A 17718-nucleotide genomic window follows, 5' to 3' on the forward strand; every position below is an offset into this window, starting at 1 on the left:
TCCCCTCCTTTAACCCTTGTTAGTCCTTTTTTTTTTTTTTCCTACCGTATGTTTCACTTTTTTTTTTTTTGTGCAATTATTTGCCAGCGCTGCATACACTGACATACACATGGTGCCTTCCTACACGTGAAGAAAAAAAAAAAACGACCGCTTAACTTAGCGGAACAACGCCTAGCCAAGAGTTACAAACGGGAAAGAAATTCGAGCAAACGTTTTGTAGTCATAGCTGCAAATGATTGAAATGCTGCTACTGACTTTTACACGAACGAGCCAGCGAGGCAAGTCGGCGAAGCACACTGCAAGATAAACGAACGCCGGGCAAAGACATAACACTGGGGCGCACCTACCGACCTACCTGCCTACCGGTGTTGTCCGTCGTTGCGTAGGATTATATGTCCCGTTCGCGAATCCGTTCATTCACGTATCGGTTTGTTAGTGCATCCGTTTGTTTCCCCCTACACACACTGTCCATTTATTTCCCTTTTTTTTTTTTTTTTGTTCCCTTTTTTTACCCTCACGTGGCTTTCCTTTTTTTTTTTTTTTGTACTCCCCACGTTTTACCCCTTCACCCCTCTGCACACTAGTGCTACGTTTGCGCGTAAAAAAAAAAGGAGGACACTATCCTCAGGCTGCATTCCGCTTGATCATAAAGGGGCCCAAATCTGTGCAGGTGTACACGGATGTATATGCATATGTGCATGCGCTGGTGCTCTCCTTGCCCCACAGGCCTGCAAAAATTCGCTGCCTCAGTTTTGTAACCCCCTTTGCAGTGGAACTGTTTCCCGCGCCAGTTGCAACAAGACAGATACAAGTACACACGCGTAGTGCACGTTGGCGTGACCGAACACACGTGCCACCACCACCCTAAACCTAACACCACCCTGCCACCACTCCTACTCAACCGACATTTATAATTTCCCCCTTTTTTACAGCCTTTCAACATTTTGAATCGTTTTTGTTGCGACTCCTTTTTTTTTTTTCACTTTTTCCTTACTCCCTTAAAACTGTCCAAGAAAATTTTACACCAAAATGTCGAACGCGGGGACCACAGACCTAAGTTGGCTGCCCTCAGATGCAGATGGTTATTAACTACCCTGGGGCATTTTAACCTGCCTGATGAGTGTGTCGAGAGGAGTGCAAATATGGCGTGACTCTCCTGGGGGAGCGACCACTTGGGGGAGCGGCCACTTGGTGGGGTGACCACGTGGGTGTCTTCGTTTACAACCCGCGTATAAGTTATGAACCCCTTGATATATTTTTCCTGTGGTGCCTATCTGTATACAACCCGGGGGGAGAATATCATCTCATCGGTTGATCCCTGATAAGGATTACAAGAGTGGCCAATGGGGAGAGAGAGCTCATTCATGTTTCGTTTTTCCCTTTTCGTTTTTCCTTTTTCGTTTTTCCTTTTTCTTTCTTGCGTCGCCCCTTTCCCTGCTTCACCCCTTTCCCTGCTTCGCCCCTTTCCCTGCTTCACCCCTTTTCCTGCTTCTCTCCCCCCCCCAACAGAACAACTCGCCTTAGGATTCAAAATTGTCACCAACGCGTACAAGACTAGGGTTACGTCCCAGGAGGCAGAAATCAGATCTCTCAAGGGGCAGCTGACGGAAAAGCTGGAACAGGTTAATTCTACATCCTCTATGTTGAATTAGTTGTCATGGTTGTTTGCCTGTTCGTGTTTCTACCCCCATATGAAATAAATGAAGCACCTGTTAATTTTGCCCCTATTTTATCGCTTTTACCCTCCCCCCCCTTCAGCTCTCGTCGATACAAAAAAAATATAGCAACCTAGAAGTTCAGCTAATCGAATCAACACAGAGAGGAAATCAGTTGGCAGATGAAAACAAGCAGTTGATTACGACCATTAAGAAGGTAAGACCGAGGGGAACAGTACAGCTTTTCTGCGAAAAAAAGGATAAACAACCGCATATAAGACTTAACCTGTGTGCCCATATAGCAGCAATCATTTTGTGGTTCGCTCGAACGGTATTGATAAGTATATTTTTTCCCCAGCTGAATAGGGACATTGACCGATTGGAGAATCTTAAAAAGGCCGTCCTCAATTCTATCCAGGAGGAACATGACGTGGAGGATGCCCATAAAGTAACTTCAGAGATAAATTTTTTGTAGACTTGTGCATTTTTCGCGAGTGCACATTTTGCCTGTACGCATGAACTGCACGTTTGGTGTGTGCATATGGGGAGAGGGGGCTCCCCACGAGAGGCACGCGTCGTCAACGCACGCTTCGTCAACGCACGCTTTGTCGACACACGCTTCGTCAACACACGCTTTGTCGACACACGCTTCTTCAACGCACGCTTCCTCCCCACACGCAGTACTACTCCGCGGACGACATGCTGCAAACGACCGCGCCGAGAACCATGCTCGAGATTAATGGCAATGAGGACTCCTGCCAAACGTTAATTAACAAAATTGTTAATTCGGACACGCACAATATTATTAATGGGAATTTTAACTCTCCTTACATGGGAGCGGGGTAACCTCGAGGGAGATGCTAAGAAGTAGAGGAGTGGAAATGTGTCGAATTGTGTAGAACGAACGAAGGAGTTACACCTTAGTGGGCGCTGGAGAAGGGGCTCATTCGGGAAGGGGGGACTGACTCTTGGGTGGTTCGGCTCGGGTTCCCTCCCCCAAGCTTGCATTCGATGCTACATGGATGCGAATTGCAAAGGAGGCATTATGTGCACTCCATGTGCACGTCCCCCTAGGGTTGTGTCTCCTTGATGAACCCAGCCGTAAAGATTTAGGCGCCCCCCCCATTTTGATTGCCCCATTTTGCCCACCCCGTTTGCCTCCCCCTTTTGCAGATCGCCAGGCGAGAAGAACACAGACGGCAGGGCCTTCTTCCGCAACGCAAGGAGCAGACTGACGTACGAGCAGTTTAACCAGTTCCTGTCTAACATCAAAAAGTTGAACAATCACCAGCAGAAGAGAGAGGAGACGTTGAAAAAGGCGCAAGCGATATTTGGCGAGACGAACTCCGATCTGTATGAAGAATTTAAAGTCCTCATTTCGAAGCATTCCTAGGGAAGAGTTTTTGTGTGGAGCGTTTGTGTGGAGCGTTTGTGTGGAGCGTTGCTGTGCTGCATTTCTGTGGAGCGCTTCTGTGCTGCGTTTCTGTGGAGCGTGCGTCCAACGTTTACCTTTCGATCTCTCTCCTTTTCGCCGCTTTATTTTTGTTTTTTTTCCCCCCATTTGTTTCTTCCTCATTTTTGTTTTGTGCCTCCCTCCCCCTCTGCGCGGCGACGCCTTCCCTCATCACTTGCCCCCTTCCCCCACTGATTGCCGTAAAATTTTCTTTAAGTTCCGCCTAATTATTTCTCCAACAAGGGGGCTAAAATGGGATACCTGTTCAGGTACGTCTTTGCCGCCGTGCACACCCAACTTTTTTGCCTTTAGGTAACAAAAACTGTTTGTGTAGTTTGTCCCCCTAGACGCATATAACAGTCGTCTAATTTTCCCTTCCCTTGAATGATTGAAAGGAGAGAGGAAACTCCAGCACAGATGAGCGCAAAAGAAAGGCACACCTCTTTGTACCTCCCGCATGGTTTAACTGGTTCATTTACGTACATAGGGGTAAAACAACATCAGCTACCTATGAGGGGGCTCTACTCCCACTTGGCGGGATCTTCCCGTGCCTTACACATAGCGGCTGCCCATCGGTAGGTATGACCCGATGCGGTCCATTGTGGAAAATTTTTCTTCAAAAGGGGGGTTCAACAAAGTTATCGAATGGTTAAATTATGAAGCCATAAAAATGTTGAGCCATAAAAATGTAAAGCTATAAAAATATAAAGCTATAAAAATATAAAGGCGTAAGAATATAAAGGCATAAGATTATTGAGCCATAAGCTTATTGAGCCATAAGCTTATTGAGCCATAGGAATATAAAACTGTCGAATGCGAGGCGTCCGTGAGACAATCCCAATGCGACGCGCAAATGGTGTAAATTCGACGCCCTGTGCGGGGTGATATCGCTTAACCTGCTCGCGGGAGCACAAAAAAAAAAGAAATAAAATAAAAAAACGAACAAACGAACGATCGACCGATCGCGGAAAAATTGAATAGTCTCAAAGAGTGACGGGACTACTTCTTCCTGAGCAACCTACTTAAGACGCCCCTATCCCCGACACTCTTCCTCTGTGGCGCGCTTTCACAGGAGTCCCTTTTGGGCACAGCTGCGCCTGTTTGGTACGGCCCCAATGCTTCATTGAGGGCTTCATTCTTGGGCACGGAACTGCCCGCGCTGTTTTTATTGTCCCAAGAATGGCCCCCTTTCTGATGGCTGTGATTAACTATTTCGTTTGCTGCGATACGTGAATGCTCTTCGATTGGAGGGATGCCCGTCACTGTGGCACTTTCATTCCGTTCATTTAATTTCGCACCAGTTGTACGTGGTCTACTCTGTTCCTCGTGAGTGAAGGCGGGACACAACTCCTCTGTGTCCATGTCGACCTTTGCCAAATGGGTGGCCGCATATAGGGTAGTTCCCCCGTTCGGTGCATCAGAGGTGATTAGTCTACACCCAATCTTGTCCGTCCGACTGGCGCCCATCAACATGTTCATGGAATACGAGGAGTATGCAGCGGCGTTTCCCCGGTGGCTGTCCCCATTTAGCCCTTCATTAGCCGGGGCAGTGATATCTTCACACATGGGGATTTTTTTTTTTTCTCGAGAATTCCCCCCCCCCACAGGAGGATAACATGTATCGCTTGTGCGGCCTGCACCATTTGTACGGTCTGCACTACTTGCATTCAACACACTGTTGCTCACATTATGTAAGCTGAATTCGTTTGTGTGGGGGTTCGGTGCCATTCCGCCTGGGGTCATTCTTTCTCCCTCTCGATTTGGCTTATGCGCCCCCCGTTCGTCCTGCTGTTCACCTACCTCATCTACCACACTGCCCTTCCTTGTCTCATCCCTTTTATCCGACGTTTGAAAGAAGTGTGCATCTGTGTTGTCATATGAAGTTGGTGCAATGTGACTCCTATTGTTCACATTGCTGTGTAGGGTTACACCCCTATGATTGTCATTCCCGTATGTATAATGCATCATGATGCTCTCTCGCATGTCCCTATCCTTATCGAGGGAGTTCCTTTTTTGTGCGCTTTGAAAAGGGGCATAATTCTTGTCCATTTCGAATGCTTCCTCTTCCTGTTGCTCGGCATAAACATGGCAACCATTTTTATTCTCCCTTTTGGAGCTCTCCTTGTTTAATACATTTGCTAGGAATGTGGCCTTTTTTTTTCCTCCTCCGTCTTTTTTTCCTCCTCCTTTTTCTTCTTCTTTTTCTCCTCCTCCTCCTCCTCCTCCTCCTCCTCCTCCTCCTCCTCCTCCTCCTCCTCCTGTGGGTGTATGTTCGTTCCCCACATGCGTTACCTTTTTTCGTAAAGTCAGGTGCATGAATTTTTCTTTGTTCTTTTTGTACGTTTCGTAGTTTTTTAAGATTCCCCCGTGGATGGCCTCTCCTCCCTGGGGGTTATCGGTAAGTTGGATTAATTCGCTTCCTTCGATGAGATTTGTTCCGTAGGGCTCACTGCCACCGTTCCCGTCGTGGACGTCCCAATTAGTTGTCCCATCGATGGCACCGCCAAGGCCTTTAAGGCCTTTCCCAACATGGTCATTCGTCCCTTTTGAAGTATCCATCCTGTTGTTTCCTTCCTCCTCATGAGGTTCCTCCTCCCCCCTTGGTAGACCTGTCCCATTAGCAATTTGCGTCTCCTCCACGGGGAATACATGCATTTTGCCTGAACAATTCGGGTCATAATTAAACGTGACATTTTCGTGCCCTCCAGGATGTCCCATTAGGGTTTCTTCCCTTTGAATGTCTTTCCCCGCGGTGTTCTCCTCCCGACAAAGGTAGGCCCTGTTTATGGGGCCATCAGCACAATTATCCACATCGTTCGCATAACTACCTTCTGTGAAGTCACCCCGTTTTGTCCCATTACTTCCCCCCCTTTCTACCTGGTCATAATTCCCCCCTGGGAGAATTGCCTCCCCTTGATTGGTACAAAGCACGCTTCTATTCAGATGATGCATGAAGGACCCTGACCAGGAGAGAGGCCCATTTTTTGTTCCCTCTTCTGGTCCCATAAGAGATTCCTCCCAGTTCTGCATAAATATAGAATACAAATCGTCCTCTTTTATTTTTTCAATTACTTTTTCCTCTTTAGTGATATCACTTATAATTTTCTTGTACTTCTTTTCGTCGAAGTTTTCGAGGTCTCTTCTGATTTGGTCATCGATGTGTACGGGTTTGTCGCTGTTTGGGGGGGCACACTGGCGGTCTCTGTGCTGCGTGTTGTGGTGCCCCTTTTGCAGCCCCTTTTGCAGCCCATTTTGCAGCCCATTTTGCAGCCCCTTTTGTTGTCTCTCATTTTGGCGTTCCCCTTCTTTCCCGTTGCCCTTTTCACGGACGGCGAGCTTCCCTTTCGTGCCCCCGCCCCGCGGGAGCCGCCTGCTCCTCGGCATCCTAACATCCACAGAGTTATCACTAAAGCAGCAGGAGTTTAACTTAACGTGTTTGTATTCATTCTGCTCATAGTGCCCTCCATACACGTCCTTTCCCCTGTTGTTACGTAGTTGACCATGAGCTTTGTTCATTTTTCCTTGAAGAAGCAGTTTCCTCCTTTGCTGCTTCGTGTAGTGAACTGGGACTTTAATCGTGCCATGCGGGAAATACTTTTCGTCCTCATACAAATGTTCGCTGTTCTCACTGTATAATTCGGAGCCCACATTACTGTCTCCTTCACTTCCAAAGCTGCTGTCCGCTTCGCTTCCCATCTCTCCGTCTACACACTCCAACGGAGAAACATTAACGCACCACTTCCCATTACGATGATACATCCCCCTGTCAAGTAAGTTCACCCCATGGTTATATCGAAAAAGAGCGCTTCTCATTTTTCCATTTTGAAAAACCAACCGTTTGTTCTTTCTCCTCTCCTTGCTAAGTGCCATGTTCAGTTCGCACAGCTTCTTGTTTAATTCTTTCTCTGTGTATTCATACATGTCGAATTTTTTTTTAAAATTTTTATTTAGCTCTTCCATTTCTTCATTCCGGACGACTAACTTCTTATTTGACATTTCTTCATTTTGTAGCAACCCCTTCAGCTCGTTTATTTCTTTTAATTTATTTTTCTCCTCTTGCTCGTGGAGGAGGAGTCTGCTGTGCATCTCATCCTTCATTACACTTCGAATTTGTGCGATTTCTTCATCCTGCGGGAATGGATCGGCAAGCATCACATTAGGTATGCAGTATGTGCACATTATGTGTGCATTATGTGTGTGTTATGTGTGTGTTATGTGCATATTAGGTACAAATTAGGCACACATTAGGCACACATTAGGTACAACCGTTCGTGTGTCAATGCAGCGGAGGAGGCTACGTGTGTGTAGCGGGCAGTCCAAGCCGCTAGTGGCCGCCCCAGTTTTACCTTATTCGCCAGCAGAAAATGCAACGTTTTGTTTTTTTGCAGCTCTTCGGCGTAGAGCCTTTTGTACTTCCTATACCGGCTGTATAACTTGCGCTGATTGTGGTGACGGTGTTGATGGTGCTGGTCGCGCCGCTCGCGCAGCTCATTCTTGTGGTGAGATTTCCTTTTCCCCTTGTTGGGGGGCGCCTTCCCCGCGTTGTCCACCGAGTGCGCTCTATTTTTCCCTTCCTTGGATGCACTTGCCCTGATTAGCAGTTGCCTCACTTTTCTGCGTCCCTTCTTTTTGCCCCCTCCGTCCGTGAGCCCATTTGTGTTCATGTGCGTCAGGTCGGAGAGGCACAACTCGTTCGAAAGGCACACACTGGAGTTGGATTCGCACGAGGAGGAGCTACACGAGTGGTGCTTTCCCGATTTGGAGAAGTTGGAGCTGTCACTGCGCGGGGGGCTACTCCCCCCAAGGGAGAACGCGCAGCCTTCGCTCCCACTGCTGCCTTCGCTCCTTCTGCTGCCTTCGCTCCTTCTGCTGCCTTCGCTCCTACTGCTGCCTTCGCTCCTACTGCTGCCTTCGCTCCTATTGCTGCCTTCGCTCCTACTGCTGCTTCCTCTCCTATTGCTACCTTCGCTCCTATTGCCAGTTTTGCTTCTCCCCACGGTTCTTTTTTTCCTTTTCTTCTTTTCCTTTTTTTTCTCCCTACTGATTTTTCCATCACTGTGGTGGGTCTCCCCACGTGTCTCTCTCCCCCTCCTCTGCCGATTCCGTTTCCCTTTCCCCCCCTGGGAGGCTCTCCACTCAAGTCCAATACACTTCAATCGGTTGATTAAAAATGCCAGCTTGTCACTCTTCTGACAAAGGGAAGAATGAACCTTTAGGAGGAGATGAAATATATATTCCGTAAAATTGAGGAAGCTTTTATGGACACTGATTTTAACCCTAGCGTGAATTATTTCCTGTTCATTTTTCATTTGATGAAAATGCTGCTCCCATTTTTTGATGGTCTCCATAAGGGTTGTTCTATCTTTGCTTAAGCTGTTTATTTTGAGTTGTGCTTCCTCCATTTGGTGGGCCACCTCCTTGCTCACCTCTTTGCTCACCTCTTTCGCTACCTGTTTGGTTACCTGCTGGGCCACCTGCTGGGTCAGCTCATGTGTCCACCGCTGCTGCGCCGTCTGGTTGGCCATCTCCACGTCCCTCTTTAGCTTCTCCAAAAAATGAGCCAAGTACAATTCGCTCGTCTGTTTTTCTACTTGAAGTTTTAATATTATCCGGAAAATTTCATTGGCTCCTTTCAGGGATGCCAATTGGGGGCTGCACCTGGTGCAAAGGACCTTCTCCGTTTTGTTCATAAATGATTGCTGGATGGCTAGCACAAAGAGGCAGCCCCTTTTTTTAACTTCTTCGAATGTTCCTTTGTTTTTTTCCAGCAGTTCGGCTTGGAAGCTGCTTACTGTGTGTGCGAGGGAGAACAGTTGGTCTCCTCGCTTAGCAGTGTTCTTGGCGACCTCATTGGCGACCTCATTGGCGATCTTATTGGCGATCTCATGAACCATACAACTAGCAGCTTCGCTCACCACATCAGCTAGCTTCCTCGAGCAATCCCCAACCGGAGGTAACTCTTCACTGCAAGCCACTGTCACACATGAGCTGGCAGGTTTTAACCAATTCGCTTCCTCCCTTTTCGATTCTACATTTATCTCGGGTGCAAAATTGGCTTCCTTCGCTTCTCCTATGACAGGAATGCACTCTACCGTCTGCCCCACCGTCTGCCCTACCGTCTGCCCTACCGTCTGCTCTACTGTCTGCTCTACTGTCTGCTCTACCGCCTGCTCTACTGCCTGCCCCACCGTCTGCCCTACCAGTTCTACATGCGCATCTGTGTTATTATTACGCGTTGTGCTAATGCCGCTAATGGAAATGGAACAATTGGGGGTCTCCGCTGGGGGGCTTTCCGTCGTGTTGTTTTCCCCACTGTCGGCCGTTGCAACGGTGTTTATGCTGCAGTTTAGGGGAGCACATTCCATTCCTTCTGCTGGGTGGGGGGCGCCCTGCTTGGCTTCGTCCCGGTTCAGGGTGTCATCTGTGTTGGCGATGCTCGCGGCGTTCGCTGCGCTATCAGCGTTCTCCGCGCTTTCTGCGTTCTCTGCGCTTTCTGCGTTCTCCGCACTTTCTGCGTTCTCTGCGTTCTCTGCGCTTTCTGCGTTTTCACCGCTTGCCGCCTGGACCACCTCGCCTAAAGTAGATATTGGAGATCCCCCCTTAGGGGTGTCATTTGTCCCCGGAAGATTATCCCTCTCATTACTGCCCCCCACTTGGTTATGACTACTCCTCGGAGAAGACGCGTCCAAAATGGAAACGCACTTTTCCCTTTCGCCGAGTTCATTCTCATCCGTTTCGTCATTTTCATTTTCCCCTGCTCCATCGGGGGGGAATACATTTAATCGGTGTATGTCATCTTTATTCATTAGTTGGGGGCGGGGGAGTGCTCACACTGGGTCATGTCACTTTGTGAGGAGATGAAGATTCCAAAACGAAAACGATCACGCAGTTCGTAGGGTTACGTGAGAGTTTAGTCCACCTTTCCGTTTTGTTTTTTTTTTTTCCCCACTTGGAGGGGCACACAAACAAGTGCACTATCTCAGATATGCAATCCTGTACATATGATGTGTGTGCATATTATTCTTTTTTTTTTTTTTTTAAAAAATATTATGACATGATAAAAGTGGTCCCTTTTTTTTTTGTGTGTACCTCCTCGTGGGGGATACGTGGACTTGACGTTCACCGTGAGTTCGCCTTGCGCTCCCTCTTTTAGCTGTTACTATTTATTGCGACTATATTTGCGAAGGTTCACTTTATTCCCTTTTTCGTGGTGAAGCTGATAAGAAATTTTGCGTCCGAAAAGGCAACGAGCCTTATCTGTGTCCTCGCCGGGACTCCTCTCTCCCTTCGGGACGCACTTGCACTCTCCGGCCGCACGGGCTCTTCGCAGTTTTGCCGTTTGCAGATTTGCAGTTTTGCAGTTTTGCAGTTTTGCAGTTTGCAGATTTGCAGATTTGCAGATTTGCAGTTTTGCCGCTTCTCCGCTTCTCCGCTTCTCCGCTTCACTGCTCCTTTGCCGCACAGCTTCAGGGTCAAAGATTGCTATTCTCCCACCGTGCTTTATCTGCCAAGTTGCATATTTGGCTTGAGGCTAATATGTCTAAAGTTTTTTTTTTTTTTTTTTGCCTTGCAATTTTTTTGTGCTATCTATCTTATCTTTGCGTGGACCGCCCTGCCACTCGTGCCCATCAGGGGGCCTTTCCCATCGTACGATTAAAAATTATGCATCCTGACTGAACACGCGTCCCTTGTGTACACTTGGGGAAAAAATAAAATACACATTCGTGTGCATGTTGTGCTTAACGCATGCGGGAGGTGCCTTTTGGCCGACTTTCCCCGCGTATTTTTTGGCAAAAAAATTGGCAAAAATTTGCGGTGTTTTTTTGGCGCTCTTTTTTGGTGATTTTTTTGGCGTCCTTTTTGGTGATTTTTTTGGCGTCCTTTTTGATAATTTTTTGGCGTCCTTTTTGACAATTTTTTGGCGTCCTTTTTGATAATTTTTTGGCGTCCTTTTTGACAATTTTATGGCATCCTTTTTGATGATTTTTTTTTTCTCCTTGCGCGAAATTGCCCGCTGCTGAAAGTTCCACGCCGTCCGGTTTTGCTTCACCTCGCTTTTCACTTTTCATTTTTTACTTTTCATTTTTCACTTTTCAGCTGCCTTTTTTCGCGCCGCTCCCCACGCTCGTTCTGCGCGAGTGCGAAAAAAAAAAGGAGTTCCTTCGCCTTCCTTCTTAACCGTCCTTCTTCGCCTTCTTCGCCTTCTTCGCCTTCGTTCTCCGCCGCTCTCCACGTCACTCGTTGCCTATTTGACAATTTTTGAAGCTGTGTTAAAAAATGGCAACACCAGGATTCCCTACCCGACTTCTTTAACATCTGCGATGACTCTTCACCGCTGCTGCGTGAATGAATCGAATGGCCGCAATTTTTTCCGCACTTTAAAATTATTTTATTCGTATACATTTTATGAATTTTTTTTTTTTTAATTTTTCTTTGACTCGCCGTCTCCAAGTCCCCATTTTGCATTGCGTACCTTCCTATTTACCAATTTGCTTTTAAGGCGCGAAAGCGGAACGGTCAAATCATCTCACCACCACCACCCCATCACAGGGAAGCAGCTGTTAGGCAGAAGGCTGAGCGCGAGACAAGCCTGCCGTTGTATATCCATTCAATTGGGGAATCTCTGCAAGTTCGACCAGTTCAGTCAGCTATGCCAAGTCGAAATAGCGCATACATCACAGTCCTATTTAAGTGAACAAATCAGCAAACGAGCAATTGAAAGATTCCCTGATTGAACTCTTCCCTGATTGAACTCTTCCCTGATTGAACCCTTCCCTTGAGTATTACTCCCCCACCGAGTTAAGCGTTACCTCTGTACGTCAGGAAAGAAAAAGAAAAAAAGAATTTCCGTTCAATGCAACATGGCGAGAAGTAAAGTCAAAAAAGTTAAACCGAGAAAAAAGAAGCCCATAAAATTGGATAAGCAATTCAACTGCCCCTTTTGCAGCTACAAGAAATCGGTCGACATTAAGCTGTAAGGACGAGTGGAGGAAAGAACTGCCGTTTTGTTCATGCTTCCCATGATGGGATGCGATACGCCTTATGCTGTTATGCGTGCACTTTTGTTGCTTCCCCCCCCTTTAAACGCTTCCCCCCTGTTTAATCGCTTCCCCCTGTTTAATCGCTTCCCCCTGTTTAACCGCTTCCCCCTGTTTAACCGCTTCCCTCGCAGGCACAGGTCCAAAGGAATCGGCGAACTGACTTGCCTCAAATGTGGAGTCAAGTACGCAAATCAGATTACCAGCCTGGATGAATGCATTGACGTGTACAGCGAGTGGGTTGACAAGTGTTTAGATGCTAACAAGAAAGGATGTAACGAGCTTTTTTTTAATGATGAGTTGGCAGCCCTAAATAATTTGGATGACTAGGGCACTACCAGCCCATTTTTGCAGGATGATCATCGGGGCTGTCTGCAGGAACTCTCCATTTTGAAGTCAACCTGGGGGAGGGAGTCAATCCCTTTCAGTACCAAACACATATGTGTGTGTTTTGTATTCCCCCTTGATCTTATGTACCTACACAAGCAGCACATGTCCAGGAGCATAAACGAAATGGAAGACCCTTCTTTTCCCTCCCGGATCACCGATACTTTTAACCGCTTAACGTGTGTAAATTATTCCTACTCGTTCAGTAGCGCAACACATAGGGAAATGACTAGCAGCACTTTGGCTGCATGTACAAATATGTTTTGGCGTTTTAGCTACCCACGCGGGTGTGAACCATCCTGTGCATTTAACACAAAAAAAAAAAAGAAGCAGTTGCAGCGATGCTGGATTTAACATCTTACGCAGTTTATTTATGTGCACGCTATTTTGACCCCCTTTACCTTTTTAACTCCTTTTTATGAAACCTCATTTGTCGTCTTTGTAAAGTGATCTCACAGAGGGTTGGGGAGGGGGGAAAAAAAAAGGAAAAACATACATATACCCGTCATTTTGGCCCCGCGTACATTCGTTTACTTTTTTCTTTTATTTTGGGACGCGGCAACCCTGTGTGAGAGACGAGTTGAGCATTTGCCCTGCCCGATGAACGAAGGGCACCTCATCTCCTTTTCCGACATATACATATATGCCTTCGCGTGTTCCTGCTCGTGTGCACATGTACAGCGTGTTCATATGTACAGTGTGTTCATATGTACAGTGTGTTCATGCGTGGGCGCTTGTTGCTGCGAAAGCAAATTTTGTTTTTCCACAACCCTCGCCCATTTTTTTTTTCAGTTCTGTTTAAGAAGTGACAGCTTTTTAGCAACTCCATTGGTTCGACGTGGGGTGGTGCGCACGTAGGAAGTCGCTCATGCAAATTTGTATGCGCGATTATGCGCAAGTTTATAAGCCATTTTTTTTTTCACGCATATGATCTCATCTCGTGTGATTTTACTCACGCTGCGATTCGGACTGCAACAGAAGTAGTCACCCTACTGAGTGCACACGCGATGCAGCAAACAACGGCGGTGCTCCTGCATTGCAATTTTTATTTTCGACCCCACCGATTTGTGCTACTGCATATTAGGCACGTGCGTTTGGGGGTTACTAGCGACAGAAGGGGAGGAGAAAAAAAAAAAAAAACATGTAGGAATGCAATTGGGAATGCACACTAGCGAATACGAGGCGCGCCAGCAAAACGGCGAACTCCCGCCCACGTATACAAATCGAAAAACGCGCTTCGAATGGGGGGCGGCCTAATGACCAAGGGAAGCTGAAGAATCAGCATACACGTGGAGATGGGCGTAACATGTTATACCTACTATAGCACAGTTCGAAGGGCTCTTCTGTCGACTATTTTTTGTCTCCAGGTTGGGCACACAAATGGTGACCAGCTAGGGCTGTCAATTGGAAAAATAAAAAATAAAACAAAAAAAAAAAAAAAAAATAAATAAAATAAAGTAAAATAAAGCAAAAAAAGAAAAAAAACAAAATAAAGCAAAAAAAAGAAGAAAGAAAAACTACTTTGAAAGCGTCGAAAAGGAAGTGGCACAAAATTTTTAACAACATGGAGGCCGTTTGGAGGCCCCCAATGGAGAGGCCTCGTATTGGAATTAACCGAAGGTTGCACGGTGCTTATGCCACCTTGCATACGCCACCTTGCATGTGGCATCCTGCATGTGGCGTTCGCGTAACTCGCATGTAACTTGCATGTCGGCCTGGGAGCAACGTGTACGGGCAAGGCAAAGCGCGGGGGAAAATAATCAGTCTGTATGTATGTATATGTATGTATGTATATGTATGTATGTATATGTATGTATGTATATGTATGTATGTATATGTATGTATATGTATGCATGTATGTATGCATGTATGTATGCAGGACTTATGTCCTTCCTGTGGCCGACTTTTGTATAAGAAGAATTCCTGGCGACTTCGTTGCATTTAGTATGAATCTTTCCCAGGGTATTGTTCAAGTGCACCATCATATTTTTTTTTTTTTTTAATTTATTTTGTTTTGTTCTTTCGCATTTTTCCCTTTTCGTTTCGTTTTGCTTTGTTTGTTTCGTTTTGTTTTGTTTTATTATGTTACATTTATTTTTTTTTATTTTATATATTTTTTTCTTTTCCCCGCTTTTTTTTCCCACTTTTGTTTGCTTCGGCTTGGTTAAATTTTCGCGCAGGCATTTGGAAGGATAACCCAAAAAAGCGGCGAAGAAGAAACAACGCACAAGTGGAGCAGCCTGGGGGCCCGCGCACAAACCGGTTCGAAGTGGCCCACCTTTGAACAAAACAAGGGGCGACAGGGAGCCGCCTACAGGGGTTCAGTAGCTGCCAGTGGATAGGGGGCCCTGCGCACGGGAGGTGGACACAGCTAGGCAAGCAGCTAAGCAAGCAGCTGAATACGCCGCTTAACACGCCGCATAACACATCGCTTGACACGCCGCTTAACAAATCGCTTGACACAGCGCTTGACACACCGCTTAACACATCGCTTGACACGCCGCTTAACACGCCGCTTAACACGCCGCTTAACTCACCATGCCGCCCAAAAAGATGAAGGAAGACATATCGCAGCTCAAGTACGAGCAGAGCGTGTCGAACGACCTGAAGATGAACAAGTGGGTGGTGGTCGGGCTGTACTCCATAGTGGCGGCAGTGGCGACCTTCGTACACGCAGGATTCAGTGGCTGGCAGCCAATTATATACAAGTCAGGTGCCTTCAGCGAATTATGTGGGCCGACGGATGACAAGCAGGAATTTAAAGTGGACGCAAATACATCCTATATGACATGTGGGAACCGAGATGCAGCTGTGAACAATTTATTTACCTTGGCCTTCTTTGTTCATTTTTTCCTATCATCAGTAAGTGGCTACGTATTGGATACCTTTGGAGAAAAGGTCTGTTTTCTAAGTGGACAAATAATCCTAGCAGGAGCATTTCTATCGCTAGCAGTTTTGAAGTTTTCCTACGTATGGTATTTGTTCTTTTTAATGTTGGGTATTTCAGCAGACTTATCATTCATTCCGTTGTTAAAAATATCGAAATATTTCCCTGGACAGGAGTCTCTCATTTTTGGAATCCTGGGTTCAGCAAGGTCTACGGGATTTGCCGTTGGGTTGCTTTTAAAATGTGCCTTTTTCTACATGTACAGTTTTAAGGATAACGAATTTTACATTTTGTGCTTAATCTACCTATGCACATGTAGCTTGTATGCATTTATTGTGGGTATTTTTATCATGCCGAGTAAGAAGAGTGGACATTCGCAACTGAACAGTGAAGGAGCCACGGGATCGTCAAACCAAGAGAAGAAAAGAAACATAAGTATGATGAACGAAATGGACAGAATCGAAAGTGGAGATAAAAAGTCATACAATAATGATGAGGGTTCTAAATTTTCATATAAAATGAAAGCTTTATGGAATCATCCACAAAAATGGGAATATTTAATCACCGTATTTATATGCAGTTCGAGTATGATTCGATTTGATTATTTTATAAAAACCAATAGATCCTTTTTTATATGGAAAGATAATGACCTCACGACAATATTTTCTCTCTCCACTGTTTTATCCTTTATCCCAACCCCATTTTTTGGCTACCTGGCTGGAAAATTTGGTTCTATATACAGTATATTAACAAACAACCTGTTTATATTTTTGACCTACCTTTTGATCCTATTTGATGGATACTTCTTCCGAATCATGGCCATGATTTTGTTCTTCTTTTATATATCTTTCGTTTTTTCCTGTTTCTATTGCTATGTGGATGAGAAATACTCCAAGCAGCATTTCGGAAAATTGTGCGGAATTATGTTTGCAGTTAGTGCACTCTGCCTAATTATTAACTTTTACCTCACCTACTTGACCGACGTGGTTTATATGTACCTGGGAGATAAGAAGTACTTACCCGTGACTTATGGATTGAACGCCCTCGGGGTGGTCACGCTGCTGTGTTGTGTGTATTTAAAAGTTACGGAGAAGAAGAAGAAGTGAAGGCCTTTGCCTATTAAAAGGGGAGATGGAGAAGGAGGAGAAGGAGGAGAAGCGGGAGAAGGAGGAGAAGCGGGAGAAGGAGGAGAAGCGGGAGAAGGAGGAGAAGCGGGAGAAGGAGGAGAAGCGGGAGAAGGAGGAGAAGCGGGAGAAGGAGGAGAAGCGGGAGAAGGAGGAGAAGCGGGAGAAGGAGGAGAAGCGGGAGAAGGAGGAGAAGCGGGAGAAGAAGGAGAAGAACAATAACAACAACCGTAACAACATTAACAACAGGAACACATGGTGAGGATTTGCCATCTGAAGAGCTACCCCTTTTTTTTTTTGCGCGCGCGGAACAATTGTATAGGCAGCATATATCTCCGTACTCATGCACGCACTTGTGTGTATGCCCGACCGATGTTGCAGTTTTTTTTTTTTTTTTTTTACCACCAAAAAGTTAGCTCTGCATACGTGCGGGGTGTACACATATTTATGCACCTATGTGCGACATTTCATCCCACTGATTAGTTTCCATATTTTTTTAATTACCCCTACTCGCGACAATTCCTGCCGTCTCTTATGTGCGCTATCTGCACATCCTTTAATGCGCGAATACTTTTTTTTTTTTTTTAAATATACAGAGCACATACGTATGTACGTGTGTGCAGATGACATTCCCCTTGCGTGATTTTATACAGTGACAATGGTGTGTGTGCTATTAACCCTAAGTCAGGCTTTTGTGTCACCCCGTTCTCACTTTCACTTTTATCATTTGCATTTTTCGCGCATGAATGTTTTTCCATGTGGCTGTACAGTTAGCCGTTGTTGTCGATTTTTATGCATCGCGGGGTTCGCGATGTTCTCGATGTTCGTGGTATGTCGCAGTTGATGGCGATTTATCCCAAGTCAGCCTTTTCCATTCACGTGTCATTGCGACAAATTGCCGGTGGCGCGGAGTCATTTTTAGTGACAGGGCACCATTTTGTTCCCCCATTTTTACTTTTCCTCATCTACAAAATGGGCACCCTCTCAAGTTACGCTATTTAATTTCGAACAACTGTTTTTTTTTTTTTTTTTTCCCTTTATCATTTTTGTTGCATGGGAAAATAACCTGCAAGGAAACTAATTTGTCCTTTATCCACATGCCATTTAATAGTATTTAGGTCCTTTCCTCCTGCGAATGCTTGTCTTCCACTCAATGAATGATCTCGCCGAATGA

The 17718-nt window shown here is 45.9% G+C and overlaps 4 protein-coding genes across 4 annotated transcripts; 3 read left to right on the plus strand and 1 right to left on the minus strand.

Moving 5' to 3' along the window:
• Positions 1 to 1029: 1029 nt before the first annotated feature.
• On the plus strand, positions 1030 to 3423 carry PCYB_072200 (hypothetical protein; the record flags this gene model as incomplete). Its single annotated transcript, XM_004221617.1, has 8 exons — positions 1030 to 1057; positions 1510 to 1622; positions 1759 to 1872; positions 2014 to 2103; positions 2337 to 2497; positions 2829 to 3073; positions 3147 to 3256; positions 3281 to 3423. 6 exons carry the CDS (start codon positions 1030 to 1032, stop codon positions 3046 to 3048), a joined length of 726 nt encoding a protein of 241 aa, XP_004221665.1. The 3' UTR covers positions 3049 to 3073; positions 3147 to 3256; positions 3281 to 3423.
• Positions 3424 to 4107: 684 nt separating this feature from the next.
• On the minus strand, positions 4108 to 9914 carry PCYB_072210 (hypothetical protein; the record flags this gene model as incomplete). The annotated part of the gene is made up of 2 exons (XM_004221618.1): positions 4108 to 7236; positions 7455 to 9914. The coding sequence occupies 2 exons, from the start codon at positions 9912 to 9914 to the stop codon at positions 4108 to 4110; spliced, it is 5589 nt and encodes a 1862-aa protein (XP_004221666.1).
• A 2055-nt stretch (positions 9915 to 11969) lies between these two features.
• PCYB_072220 (hypothetical protein) lies at positions 11970 to 12476 on the plus strand (the record flags this gene model as incomplete). The annotated part of the gene is made up of 2 exons (XM_004221619.1): positions 11970 to 12082; positions 12281 to 12476. The coding sequence occupies 2 exons, from the start codon at positions 11970 to 11972 to the stop codon at positions 12474 to 12476; spliced, it is 309 nt and encodes a 102-aa protein (XP_004221667.1).
• Positions 12477 to 15086: 2610 nt separating this feature from the next.
• On the plus strand, positions 15087 to 16352 carry PCYB_072230 (transporter; the record flags this gene model as incomplete). Its single annotated transcript, XM_004221620.1, has 1 exon — positions 15087 to 16352. A coding segment is annotated over one exon (1266 nt), but the record flags the coding sequence as incomplete, so codon positions are not given.
• Positions 16353 to 17718: the final 1366 nt, after the last annotated feature.

Source organism: Plasmodium cynomolgi, chromosome 7, assembly GCF_000321355.1.
Source record: "Plasmodium cynomolgi strain B DNA, chromosome 7, whole genome shotgun sequence".
Classification (NCBI taxonomy): Eukaryota; Apicomplexa; class Aconoidasida; order Haemosporida; family Plasmodiidae; genus Plasmodium; species Plasmodium cynomolgi.